The sequence below is a fragment of the Ips typographus genome, linkage group LG16 (assembly GCF_016097725.1).
Source record: "Ips typographus isolate SLU linkage group LG16, UJ_Ityp_2.0, whole genome shotgun sequence".
NCBI classification, from domain to species: Eukaryota; Metazoa; Arthropoda; class Insecta; order Coleoptera; family Curculionidae; genus Ips; species Ips typographus.
This window is the reverse complement of record NC_138437.1, coordinates 6,401,264-6,413,804: the sequence shown is the minus strand read 5'-3', so window position 1 is coordinate 6,413,804 and position 12,541 is coordinate 6,401,264. Positions and strand designations below refer to the sequence as shown.

Below are 12,541 nucleotides of genomic sequence, written 5' to 3'. Positions count from 1 at the left end.
TATAGTATTAGTATATTTGTAAGCGATTTAGATGTGTATGAGGACAAAGTAACAACAAACAACACTTCTTATATAATTAATGATATAATTTAATATAAAATTTAATAGAAAAATCAACACTTCTAGGAATAATAGATAATTCCTATAACTAAAAAGATATCATTTCTCTTCAATCTTTAAAACCGCATCTATCAGGGCTTCATCAATAACTATGAATCGGTATCTACTACCGCTATAATGTAACCTAGTAAATACTTATTCATTATACACATTATAATAAATATTATTTAGTAATTAACTAAATTCTGCGCTAAATCGTTAATGTTCAATTACAAACTATTGTAAGCAATGCTATAGAAACAATAGCACTGGTTGGGCAGGGATATTCGTTTTTTGGGTTCTGCCATTTAATTTTTGTTTAGCAGTATGTCTGCAAAACTAAATTAATCCTGATTTAACGCCAGGAAACAATACTAAATTAACCTTTTTAATTTTTTCATTGCATCAAATAACATCATCATTATCATGTCCAAAGATTATCTGTAAAATGTAGAACATGTAAAGCAGCTAGAAATACAATGAATCCCATCTCACGGATGCTAGATATGATGCAACTTTTCTCAACACTCTACGTCAAACCTAATAATTAATTTCTGCCCGCAATTGCTTTCAACAACCTCAAGTAATTATTATTGTTATGTAATAAAACACGTAAACAACAGTGCAAAACAAAAATCAACATTCGGGAATTATTTTATGTATGTACGTACGTGAGAATCTGGATCCAACTTATCATAACATAGTCACAAATTATGAGTATGCTCCCGGTTGTAATCCCATACACAATGAGCCGTCACTATAATCCGGTCTCAGAGGTAACCGAGGGGGCCTGCGTGATCTCATGGTCCGGCGCCGCACAGGTGCACAAGTACAATCGCAATGCATCACACACAACGCCACTGACGTTGCTAGCGTAACCACAAATGGAATCGCAAAATAGTGAATTATTATCGCAATCTATAATAAAAAAGCGAATTATACATGATTGCAGTAATATTTGATTAATTTACCTGTTCGTCTTTAACGTAATGAGTCAACACCAAAGTACCATTCTGTTTTGAGGGAAAACAAGGGAATTCTGTGCCTTCGTTGCCGAAATTATCTGTAAAGTTGGCACATTTAATTTTGGGAGGGTAGCCACAACCCTTTATGTTGACTAGGAGAACGGCTTCCTCGGTGGTGTTCAAACCTGGTACTGTTCCATTGTAGTTCACATAAACGTGAGTACAATGATAAGCGTCGCTGGTACATCCTTCCCTACAAGAACTCCAAGAGCAGTTAGCTAATCCTGTAAAAGGAGAGTCAATGTCAAACTAGATTGGTAAGAATGCTTTCCATGTTAAAAACGAATGTGGCGTTAAATAAGAATAATTTAACTAATATAATAAATGAAACAAAAATTATATATTTTCTCTTATCTGACTGAAGAGGGCACAAAATTAAGTTATATAGCTACCCTACTTTGTAAAGTTTGTCTTTTTATTATTAAATGTTTCAGGCACAGTCCCTCTGAGGAATACAAACTGAAAAATATGGCAGATTGTAATCATGTTTGCAAACGTTTAACAATTAACAGAAATCATGCAGGTATATCAAAGCAATAGAGGCAAGTGGCCACAGTTACTAGGTCACACCACTTGGGGATTCAAACATGAATTTCCAAGATCCTAAGTTATTAAACTTTAAATAATGAAGATTTGAATGCACCACATCACAGTTAAAACAAAACATTAAATGTTTACTAAAAACTTACCTGTAAGTTGTTCAACTCTAGCTGTTACACAAGTAATGGGTTCTGTAACAAAATCACTAGCCAAAGTGGATATAGCTGGGTCAACATATAGAGGTACTAAGAATAGAAGTGACGAGCCAGCAGCTATGGACAAAACGGCCAAAAAGCTTGTCGCGTAAAATAGAGCTTGCTCCCTACAATTCCTAGAGCCTTTCTGTCTTGTTTGGCCTTTTTTTGCAAAAGCTAACTCCTGCAATCATTGTTGGTTAATAATCAATGACAAATATGGGTTAACATACCTTAATTTTGCGTATCCTAAGTTCTTCCTGCTGATCTAATAGGAGTTCAGAGCTGGAGCTCCTCATCTCGTAGAGCTAAGACATTGAGGGAGCCTTTAGCTTCAATTCTTCATCGCCAGCTGTAGGGCCACCTTAAAGCCGTAACGAAAATAGAAAAAACCATACTCTTTGACAAGGGGCAAGGGGCCGCCCTAGATAATGCGCAAAGGATAGGGATAGAGCATAGAGCAGTGCACAACATTAAGCTTATACTTGCGTACCTCCATCCATTTTGTCCAGACTTTTTACAGCTTTGCCAAACTGCTCGATAGACAATTTGAACTGAACTAAATTTCAACCGCAAAAAACAAATTTTAGTGTTTTAACACTAATAATTTGAAATACTAATTGATAAAAGTAACTTTTATATAATAAAAATGTTAAACTTGTACAACATTTACGACAGAAAATAAAAAGGAGCTAATTTTGGCAACATTGGTGAAAAATGACAGATGATCGATCTAACCTAACTTACCTAACCTCAAAATTACTGTCAGCTCTAATATATAAACACACGTATTTTAAATAACAATAAAGAATTAGTTTATCTGCAATGAACTCTACAAAAATACTTTCGTGTTTTAAAGTAGGAACACCTAACACTTCACCACCATAACCTTTTACAACGTTTCAATCAATTTCAGCAATTTTTGCGACATTCCACAGTGAGCATACAGCTTTCCAGGTCTATAGGGCTTATTCCAATAGTAGTGGAGCAAACAGGTAGAGGTGAACGGTCTTATGATATATACTCTCGGCTGCTCAAAGATAGGATAATATGTTTAATGGGACCCATACACGATGGCATGAGTTCACTTATTATTGCACAACTGCTGTTCCTTCAATCTGAAAACACTACCAAACCCATTCATATTTATATTAACTCACCTGGGGGAGTTGTCACTGCTGGTTTGGGAATATATGACACAATGCAACATTGTACTCCTCCAATAGCAACCTGGTATGTACTATAAATGTGATCTGGTGAAAAACCAAACTTAGTTAACTCTTTTAGGTGTGTGGGACAAGCTTGCAGTATGGCATCCTTAATTTTAGCTGCAGGATCACCAGGAATGCGCTATTCCCTACCAAATGCGCGCATAATGATACATCAACCATCAGGTGGGGCTCAGGTAATTCAAACTTAACCAAAGTTAGCAAATTATTAACAAAACTATTCCAGGGTCAAGCCACAGATATACAAATCCAAGCTGAAGAAATAATTAAACTGAAAAAACAAATTAATCAGTTGTATGTTAATCACACAGGTTTGGAGCTGAAAACCATTGAAGAGAATATGGAGAGGGATAAGTTTATGAGTCCAACTGAAGCTAAGGAGTTTGGTTTAATTGATACAGTGCTAACTCGCCCTACAAAGATTCAAGAAACTTCCACCACTGCTGTTGAAAGTAGTCCAGAACAAAGTAAAGAAGAAAAGGCTAGTTGATTTGTTGCTAATAAGATGTTCAATGTTTTTATGGATTTTTAATAAAAGTTAGTTATACAACTGAGGTGTTTGGATTTGGTGCTTTTATATAGATAACCCTGTACAGGCAGCTTTCATTAAAAAAAAGATTGAACACAAATGGAATAAACTAGCAAAATATTCTTAAAACAAACAATCACAACTCTGTGGAGTGGAAATTCACTAAAAAAATCTTATTTGCATTCAAAATCTAAATTATGTTTTCAAAACTGAAGATGCCAAATCCACTATTAAGTAACCTGTAATCAATAATATCTATTTGGTAAAACTACTACTTTTCCTGCTATTTAAGATTACACTCATCACCTTTGTAGGTTAATTTAAATTCCACTAGCAGTTGACAATCTCACTGAAAATTATTGGCAGGATGTTTTAATAATTCAGTTTACCCCTAGTAAAAGAGAATACATACAAATAGTAATTTTAACTTTATTAACAAGTACATAAAACATAAAAAAAACTTAACTAACTGACTAAAGCAGGCAAAGTACAAACTTGTAAAACAGTACGGATGGATTTATTATTGTTAAATATGAAAAAAAAAATACAAATTAAGTACTATTATTATCTAGAAATTTACATAAATGTACAAGTCTTAACTAAAATATGTAGGTAGGTAGGTTTGGTATGTAGGATTAGTTTCTATCTGGGACAGTGGTAGTGGCTTTAATTTAGATTTAGGAAAAACATATAAAAATTGTAGACTTACTGTAGAATATACTTTTGAAAAGAAAAAGTGCTAATATTGTCAATATATGCACTTTTACCTTTAAAAGATAGTTTCTTAACCCATCACAGTTTGTCCCAATTATAAAAACCCCTGCACATTTGGATGGCTTAAATTATGTATAATAATCACAAAATAAATAGTGAACAGTGAATGAAACTATGACTAACATTTTGTAACAACCAATGGTTAACATGAATTATTCACTTTAAGTTACTTACAAACTACCTCATACAAAAATACAGGCTTAGTAGAACAATTTCTTACTACTAACTAAGTATAGGTCACTTCGTGGGCTGCATTTATTAGTGACGAACAACAATTGTGATTTTATAAAAAACAAATTATAGAAGAAATAAAAAATACAAGAAAGACTATTTCTTCTTATTCAAAGTGCGTTGTTTCTCGGCATGAACAACAACCTCATCGTCAACCGCAATGCCCTTTCTTCTTCGCACGTCTTTCCTCAATTTTATTGCCCTCATAGATGCATCGAATCTAGTAGCAAACGCATCATCAGCTTCATCTGTACCTTGAGTTGGTAGAACGTAAGGGCTTCCATTGATAACCTATAAAATATTTAGTCATATTAATGCATTTAGTGGATTTTGGGAAACGGATATTTGAAAGTCTGCCAGGGATTATGATAACTGATCAGGAACTAATTTAATATCAGAGAGCAATCAATCAATATTAGGTCGTTTTAATTGAATTTAAGCATGGTTGCGTAGCCGCGAAAACAAACAAACAGAAGCTAGAAAATTGGAAAACAATGATCCTAATTATTTAGGTAAATATTGAGAAAGAATTATAGTTCACCGCGTTCGTCCCATATGTTTGAATCTAATTAATTTCAGATTGATAACAGCTAGTATAAAATAGGGTAAGGTAACTTAAAGGACAGTTCAGTTGATGCATAGATCAAATAGCAAAATGAACCAAGTGATAACTCTGTTAGCAACCACAGTGGCAATGGCATTAGCCATGAGTGTTCCCAGCCGCAACATGTCACCTCTTTTGAAACAATACTACAGACAGTTGGAACTAAGAAAAGGTATAAATCTCTAATTAATAACAATAACATAAAACATATAATACACTACATCTATACTTCTTTCGGATTTAACGGCTCTGAAGCTATTTTTTCAATGGAGGAAAGTATAGAAAAAATAGTTTTTGGGCGTTTCAGTTGGAAATTCCCACAATAAACACCATACTAGAAAACTTAGCTCAAAGCAAAACTCAGACAGCAGTTCTAAGCCAGTGTGTCTTCTCATGGGGGAGGAAGCATGTCTTTTAGGTAATTTTATTCTTCATCCTTAAGCTTTGTGTAATCGTAGCGTGATGATATTGGTTCTTAGTGCCATTGCGCTTTTATGCTTTCTTCTTCCCCCTAGAGGGTGTATATATAATATGTAATGTATGAAAGAAGATTATTTTCATTTATAATGATCGTTCAATTTGTAGCTGGAATTTTTGGGGCTGCTTCTGACAGGGAGTGGTTAAAACGGTTTTCTCCAGGAAAACGATGCCTTCACACTGGGGATGATAGATGCTTAGGTACAGTACATAGTTTCTACAGGGTGGTCCAGTTTTAAATGTCAATAATTCACCAATCCATAACCAATTAAAAAATAAGTTGACATTCATTATGTCATTTTCCTGAAAAGTGCTTCCTAAGGAAAATACAGTCCTTCAAATTTCTGTTTAAAAAATCGTTTTTTTTTTTGTCATAACTGTCAGACCGTTGGAGCAATATTGATCAAATTTGGAACAAGCACTTTATTACACGTTATTACGGTCAAAGACCCAAAACTAACCCAACCCAACTTAAAAATTGTCTTGGAAACGGAAAATTCACTTAAGAAGTTTAAAAAATATTATTGTAGCCAGTTTTCATAGTTTCCAGACAAACTAAAAGACTTAAGTTTTGAAAATTGAATTAGAAAAGATAAAAATTTCAGAAGCTTAAAAGTTTTGTTTGTAACCAGTTTTCATGCAAATCGAGAGACTTTAATACTAAAAATTGACTTGTAGACATAAAAACTACTTTTTCAAGAATTTGTTACTACAAATTCATACATTTAAACCTTAAAAATTGACTTGAACCCCAAAATGTGACTGAACTAATGAAAAGTGACATCAGAAGCTTAAAATTTGCATTTGAAGTAAGTTTCATAATTTTAAGACAAATTTCAATATTTTAGTCTTGAAAATAGTCTTAGATGCAGGACATTGACATTAGATTCATGAAAATTGTCTTGAAAACGAACTTTTCGTGCTTTTTACTTTGCTTTTCATTTTCTTCGAATTCTGGACTATTTTTAGTGCTTCAAAACTGTTTTCAGCTTGGAAAATCGAGTTTCAAGACTATCTTTACCAAGTTATTGACATAGCAAACTTAAAAAACAATTTTTACATTCTTCATAGACTTAAAATGGCATTTGAAGCTTTGTCACTATTAAATCGACTTTTAGACACCTCAGTGCTAAAAATTCGGGTATTTCTTATTAAACTAGACTGTTTTTAGTGTTTTAAGGCTGTTTTCAGTGCCTCAAATCGAGTTTCAAGACTATCTTTACAAAGTTTTTGACTTATCAGGCCTAAAAGCCAGTTTGTCCACTGACCATAATCTTGAAAATGTTATTTCAAGCTTCTTCACTATTAAATTGACTTCTACACTCATAGGTGCAATAAATTGTAGCATCTCTAAGAAATTCAGACTGTTCTTAGTGCTTTTTAAGACTGAAAAATCAAGTTTAAGACTATTTCGAAAAGTCAAGTTTCTTCAGCAATAAAAGTACAAAATTTTGGTACCAAATGCTACAATAATAGTCTTGAGAACTAATTTTTAGAAATAAAATAGTCCGACAATTTAGTCTTGAAAATATACTTTTGGACTCTTTAGTCCTAGTAAAGTCAGTTCTAGCATTAAAAGTCAACTTTTATATTATTTTTAGTAGTAAAAAATGAGTTTCATGCACAATACAATCTTTGTCTTGATTTCCGGACTTTTTTTAGTTCTTGAATGCCAGTTTCAGACACTCAACCAGGATGGCAGTCTGAGAAAGCGAATCATAAGACCATTCCTAGTAGTAAAAAAGTTTTTAGACTATTCAGTACAAATTTGGACTTTCACAAGTCTTGGATGTTCAGTTTTAAACTATAAAACGATTTTTTAAATTGAAATTTGGAGGACTGTATCTTCCTTAGGAAACGTTTTTCAGAAAAATGACATAATGCAAGTCAACTTATTTTTTGATTAGCTATCAAATGGTGAATTATTGACACTTAAAACTGGACCACCCTGTATATTACTTTCGAATATACTGTATAAAACAAGCAATTGCTTCTTATATTATTAGATTCACTCATTAGAACCTCACAAGACACCGCTTATATTAACAGTGGGAAGACTCCAGGAAGACGCTGTGCCAACTTCGGCGATGACGGCTGCGCCTCAGGTATGTTGTCAATACTTTTTAAAATTGAAGTTGATAATGCTAATTTAGCGGGGATTCCTGGAGCCGCCGCTGACACCGCTTGGATCGATGGTGGGTTCACTCCAGGAAAACGTTGTGCCAACTTTGGCGATGACGGCTGCGCCTCAGGTAAATTAGATCATATACACTTGTGGTGTGAATATTGATATTTTTTTACTATACAACGAATTTGAATTTAATTTAAATAGATCAAGGTAGGAACAAAAATATGATTAAAGCATTTATGATCAATAGCTGGAATTCCTGGAGCTGCAGCTGATACCGCCTGGATCGATGGAGGATTCACTCCAGGAAAACGATGCGCCAATTTAGGAGACGACGGATGTTCTGCAGGTTAGTGTAATATAGACGGCTTGTGCGTGTTTTGTATTGGAGTGAATAACAGGTGCAGTAGCTGGAGCAAGTGTTGATAGTGCATGGATTGATGGAGGATTCACTCCAGGAAAACGATGCGCTAACTTAGGGGATGACGGATGTTCAGCAGGTTAGATTAATAAAGTTAATTTGTGCGTGTTTTGTATTGGAGAGTATAACAAACAGGTGCAGTAGCTGGAGCGAGTGTGGATAGTGCATGGATTGATGGTGGCTACACACCAGGAAAACGATGCGCCAATTTAGGAGACGACGGATGTTCTGCAGGTTAGCATAATAAAGACAATTTGTGCATTTTATATATTTGAGGAAATAACAGGTGCAGTAGCTGGAGCAAGTGAGGATAGTGCATGGATTGATGGAGGATATACTCCAGGAAAACGATGCGCCAATTTAGGGGACGATGGATGTTCTGCAGGTTAGTTTAATAAAGATAATTTGTGCGTGTTTTATATTTGAGAAAATAACAGGTGCAGTAGCTGGAGCAAGTGATGATAGTGCATGGATTGATGGTGGCTACACACCAGGAAAACGATGCGCAAACGTAGGAGGTGACTGTTCTACAGGTTAGTGATTAAATAGTAGTAAATTTTGGTGTAGATCTGTTTGTTTTTAATACCAATAATGCTTTTTGGTTTTGCCTTACTATTTTCCGTTAAAGGTTATATTTTGCAAAATTTTTTTGTTTTTGAATTGCGAATAGTGGGCAACAGCAGATTGATAATCGCCACTTTTGATTGTCTGACAGTGCCAACCGGAAATTTACCACCGCCATACTGAACGATTTTTGTCTCCCACTTTTGTTGCTATTACTCCTTCCTGCTATATTTTTTTATTCATTGATGTTAAAAGTAAAAATAAAAGGTCGGGATTATTACATCTTATAGCAACGCTTAATGTTAGTTTTTTGTTGAAATTTGGAAATTATAATATATTTTTGCTCTCATACTTCCAAATGATAAAAACTGATTTAATTTGTGGGATAGGCCATTATGATTTGGTATTCTAGTGTCTACATCTTTTAGTTTTTGATATTCATAACAAAGATGCTGTAAATTTGACAAATTACCAACTTTTTACTTTCAGGAATAACATCATTTGCACGTGTGGATTCTGAATGGCTTAACGGAGGACAAAACCCTGGAAGATAATATCATAAAACTGACTGTGCCTAAACAAATTTGCTGTTTCCATTAAGACTATTAAATGAATTCCAAGTTACTTCTCTATTTTTTCTCAATGTAATAGATTGCTCGATGACCCCGAAAACCTCGATCTAATGCAATGAAAACTTATTCAAGTATAACACGCTACTGATTCCTAAACTGTCCGTAATTTTTTGTTCGATCACAAAACTGATGATGGATCATTTAATCACGTGCCTGCACAATGTCTGAGGTTTGAGAAAAAAATCTGTCAAGTGCGCAGCTGGTTAAATGGAACTGTCCAAAAAGAAATAAAAAAACAATCTCGAACATATAAAAAGCAAATCTTCGTAATAGACCCGTGAATTGGGATGAGTCCCAATCGATATTCGAAAGGCAAGAAAAATCATGTCATGCTTCAATGGTGCATGGCTGTTTTGTTTACTAACAATTTCTTACTGGCTTTTGATTGCTTATGCATCAGATAGACTACCGTTTCTTTGGTTGAGACATTTCGAGCAATTGTAAAACCGACTTTATTTTTTGATTTATTTCTGAAACTTACCCTATAACCTCCAAACTCCAAAGCAACATCGGCATGGCCAGAAGTTGTTTTGCGAATATCAGTAGCAAATCCATCGCTGAATAGAACAGGAACTTCCGCTTTAACCATAAAGCTCCGTTCTTCCTCGTCCATCCCGACTGCTTCTAAGACGTTTCCGTGGCGTCTGCTAATCACTGAGTAGACTTTACCTGTAACAAAACACGGCAGTTAAAGCTTATTACATAAACGAATAATGTTAAGAAAGGACGTAGACAGAAGATGACAAATTTGGCTCCGGCAAATCAGCGCCAAACAAAAAGGAATTTAAGGAGGGTCCACTGTTTCCACCTAACCATCATCTCATGATTACTTCCTTCCGATCTTATCGAACTTTCGTACACACCAAAAATTATTATTCTCCCAATATTTACGTTTATAATTTATATCCGGTTTTACAAAAAAAAAAGATTACTAGTGTTTGCCAAACTTTTAAGTGTAAAGGCGCCAACTCTACTACAAAAACGGAGACACTTAACAGTTTAGAAGCGCTGGGTACTCAATATTCCTTTTAAAGGTGCCCCTTGTTCACGTATAAATATTTATGAACCAGCGATCGCGGAAAATATTATAAACACAGTAAAAGCTATGTGACATGATGATGGTGTTATGGTTTAAACTAAGTATTTAAAAAACACCGTAACGCCCGAAGAAATTTTGAAGTATTTTAACTTCCGGTAACACCTGAACAATTATGATCACGTTTACCTTAGTAATAGACTAACATTTACTTATTCCAAAAGCATGATTGATGGCCATATTTCCCAAATTGTTATCAAATTGATAAACATAGTGGTGAGTCACGTCAATATATTACCATACCATACATACAATGTGTCTCAAATACAGGGTGGTCCAGTTTTAAGTGTCAATAATTCACCATTCGATAGCCAATCAAAAAATAAGTTGACTTTTTAGTCCTTCAAAAATTTCAATTTAAAAAATCGTTTTATAGTGTAAAACTGAACATTCAAGACTTGTGAGAGTCCAAATTTGTACTAAAAACTTTTACTACTAGGAATAGTCTTATAATTTGTTTTCTCAAACTGCCATCCTGGTGGAGTGTCTGAAACTGGATTTCAAGAACTAAAAACAGTCCAGAAATCAAGACAAAGATTGTATTGTGCATGAAACTCATTTTTTACTTCTAAAGATAATCTAGAACTGACTTTACTAGGACTAAAGAGAGTCCAAAAGTCTATTTTCAGGACTTCAATTGGTGTACAACTCAATTTTCTGGACTGGAACAAGTCTAGAAGTAAATTAAATTTTCGGACTATTTCATTTCTAAAAATTAGTACTCAAGACTAATATCATAGCATTTGATACCAAAATTTTTTACTTTTATTACTGAAGAAACTTGACTTTTGGAAATAGTCTTAAACTCGATTTTTCAGTGTTTAAAAGCACTAAAAACAGTCTGAATTTCTTAGAGATGCTACAATTTATTGCACCTATGATGAGTGTAGAAGTCAATTTAATACTGAAGAAGCTTGAAATAACATTTTGAAGACTATGGACAGTGTACAAACTGGCTTTTAGACCTGATAAGCCAAAAAATGTTTAGCACTGATGTGTCTAGAAGTCAATTTAATAGTGACAAAGCTTGGAATGCCATTTTAAGAGAATGAAGAATGTGAAAATTGTTTTTAAGTTTGCTGTGTCAATAACTTGGTAAAGATAGTCTTGAAACTCGATTTTCCAAGCTGAAAGCAGTTTTGAAACACTAAAAATAGTCCAGAATTCTGAGAAAATTAAAAGCAAAGTAAAAAGCAAGAAAAGTTTGTTTTCAAGACAATTTTCATGAATCTGATGTCAATGTCCTCTATCTAAGACTATTTTCAAAACTAAAATATTGAAATTTGTCTTAAAAATTAAAACTTACTTCAAATGCAATTTTTAAGCTTCTGATATTACTTTTCATTAGTTCATAATCACTTTTTAAGGTTTAAATGTAAGAATTTGTAGTAAAAATTTCAGTACAAATCAATTTTCAATATTAAAGTCTCTCAATTTGCATGAAAACTGGTTACAAACACAATTTTTAAGCGTCTGAAATCAATTTTTATCTTTTCTCAGTCAATTTTCAAAACTAAAGTCTTTCAGTTTGTCTGGAAACTATGGAAACTAGCTACAATTAAATTTTAAACAATGAATTTTCTGTTTCCAACACAATTTTTAAGTTGGGTTGGGTTAGTTTTGGGTCTTTGAAAGTAATAATTGAATTATATCGTAAAATAAGTTTCAAATCAGAATTTTATAAGAGATAATTTCTTTTTCATCGTAAACAATGAAATTAAAAAAACACGTAATTTTTGAAAAATATCTAGAGACGTAGAAGGCAAAAACATTAAAACCATCTTCCTGTATCTAGGCTACTGGAGAATTTTGGCAAACGTCACAATGAGTATTAATTTCATAATGAGTGTTCCAAATTTGATCAAAATTGCTCCAACGGTTTGACAGTTATGACAAAAAACCGATTTTTTAAACAGAAATTTGAAGGACTGTATTTTCCTTAGGAATCTTACATAATGCATGTCAACTTATTTTTTAATTGGCTATGGATTGGTGAAT

The 12,541-nt window shown here is 33.6% G+C and overlaps 4 protein-coding genes across 12 annotated transcripts in view; 2 read left to right on the top strand and 2 right to left on the bottom strand.

Annotated features, from left to right (window-relative positions):
* Positions 1-65: 65 nt before the first annotated feature.
* Positions 66-2,495, bottom strand: Teh1 (tipE homolog 1 phospholipid transfer protein). 3 transcript variants are annotated; one of them, XM_081994394.1, is made up of 5 exons: positions 2,352-2,495; positions 2,092-2,222; positions 1,814-2,042; positions 1,071-1,348; positions 66-1,017 (listed from the first exon to the last, which is right to left on the bottom strand). In XM_081994394.1, the coding sequence occupies exons 2-5, from the start codon at positions 2,155-2,157 to the stop codon at positions 811-813; spliced, it is 780 nt and encodes a 259-aa protein (XP_081850520.1). In that variant the 5' UTR covers positions 2,158-2,222; positions 2,352-2,495; the 3' UTR covers positions 66-810. The 3 variants fall into 3 exon arrangements, with proteins under 3 accessions (XP_081850520.1, XP_081850519.1, XP_081850518.1); XM_081994393.1 differs by having other exon boundaries at positions 2,092-2,282; positions 2,352-2,491; XM_081994392.1 differs by lacking the exon at positions 2,352-2,495 and having other exon boundaries at positions 2,092-2,344.
* Positions 2,496-2,565: 70 nt separating this feature from the next.
* LOC145739070 (ATP-dependent Clp protease proteolytic subunit-like) lies at positions 2,566-3,637 on the top strand. Its single transcript, XM_081994395.1, has 4 exons — positions 2,566-2,716; positions 2,775-3,091; positions 3,146-3,263; positions 3,314-3,637. The coding sequence occupies exons 1-4, from the start codon at positions 2,684-2,686 to the stop codon at positions 3,575-3,577; spliced, it is 732 nt and encodes a 243-aa protein (XP_081850521.1). The 5' UTR covers positions 2,566-2,683; the 3' UTR covers positions 3,578-3,637.
* A 388-nt stretch (positions 3,638-4,025) lies between these two features.
* Positions 4,026-12,541, bottom strand: part of LOC145739062 (elongation factor-like GTPase 1) — a 62,423-nt gene continuing 53,907 nt past the window's right edge. For both annotated transcript variants that reach the window (XM_081994380.1, XM_081994381.1), the window contains 2 exons: positions 9,929-10,116; positions 4,026-4,912 (listed from right to left, as the gene is read on the bottom strand). In XM_081994380.1, coding sequence (XP_081850506.1) covers positions 4,718-4,912; positions 9,929-10,116 — 383 coding nt within the window. In that variant the 3' untranslated portion in view covers positions 4,026-4,717. The remainder of the gene's footprint in view (positions 4,913-9,928; positions 10,117-12,541) is intronic.
* LOC145739065 (uncharacterized) lies at positions 5,237-9,439 on the top strand. 6 transcript variants are annotated; one of them, XM_081994384.1, is made up of 11 exons: positions 5,251-5,397; positions 5,533-5,643; positions 5,811-5,903; positions 7,709-7,807; positions 7,856-7,954; positions 8,081-8,179; positions 8,232-8,330; positions 8,387-8,485; positions 8,538-8,636; positions 8,689-8,784; positions 9,305-9,439. In XM_081994384.1, exons 1-11 carry the CDS (start codon positions 5,256-5,258, stop codon positions 9,367-9,369), a joined length of 1,101 nt encoding a protein of 366 aa, XP_081850510.1. In that variant the 5' UTR covers positions 5,251-5,255; the 3' UTR covers positions 9,370-9,439. The 6 variants fall into 6 exon arrangements, with proteins under 6 accessions (XP_081850514.1, XP_081850515.1, XP_081850513.1 ...); XM_081994388.1 differs by lacking the exon at positions 5,533-5,643 and having other exon boundaries at positions 5,237-5,397; XM_081994387.1 differs by lacking the exon at positions 8,232-8,330 and having other exon boundaries at positions 5,248-5,397.

Excerpts from the sequence above, each read along its gene's own strand:
- Teh1 (XM_081994394.1), bottom strand. The coding sequence starts at position 2,157 with ATGAGGAGCTCCAGCTCTGAACTCCTATTAGATCAGCAGGAAGAACTT. Across the intron at positions 1,349-1,813 it reads TAGAGTTGAACAACTTACAG|GATTAGCTAACTGCTCTTGG; the intron begins GTAAGTTTTTAG and ends CTCCTTTTACAG. Across the intron at positions 1,018-1,070 it reads ATTACGTTAAAGACGAACAG|ATTGCGATAATAATTCACTA; the intron begins GTAAATTAATCA and ends TTTTTATTATAG.
- LOC145739070 (XM_081994395.1), top strand. The coding sequence starts at position 2,684 with ATGAACTCTACAAAAATACTTTCGTGTTTTAAA. Across the intron at positions 2,717-2,774 it reads AAATACTTTCGTGTTTTAAA|CAATTTTTGCGACATTCCAC; the intron begins GTAGGAACACCT and ends AATCAATTTCAG. Across the intron at positions 3,092-3,145 it reads ACTCCTCCAATAGCAACCTG|GTGTGTGGGACAAGCTTGCA; the intron begins GTATGTACTATA and ends TAACTCTTTTAG.
- LOC145739065 (XM_081994384.1), top strand. The coding sequence starts at position 5,256 with ATGCATAGATCAAATAGCAAAATGAACCAAGTGATAACTCTGTTAGCA. Across the intron at positions 7,955-8,080 it reads CGATGACGGCTGCGCCTCAG|CTGGAATTCCTGGAGCTGCA; the intron begins GTAAATTAGATC and ends TATGATCAATAG. Across the intron at positions 8,180-8,231 it reads AGACGACGGATGTTCTGCAG|GTGCAGTAGCTGGAGCAAGT; the intron begins GTTAGTGTAATA and ends AGTGAATAACAG.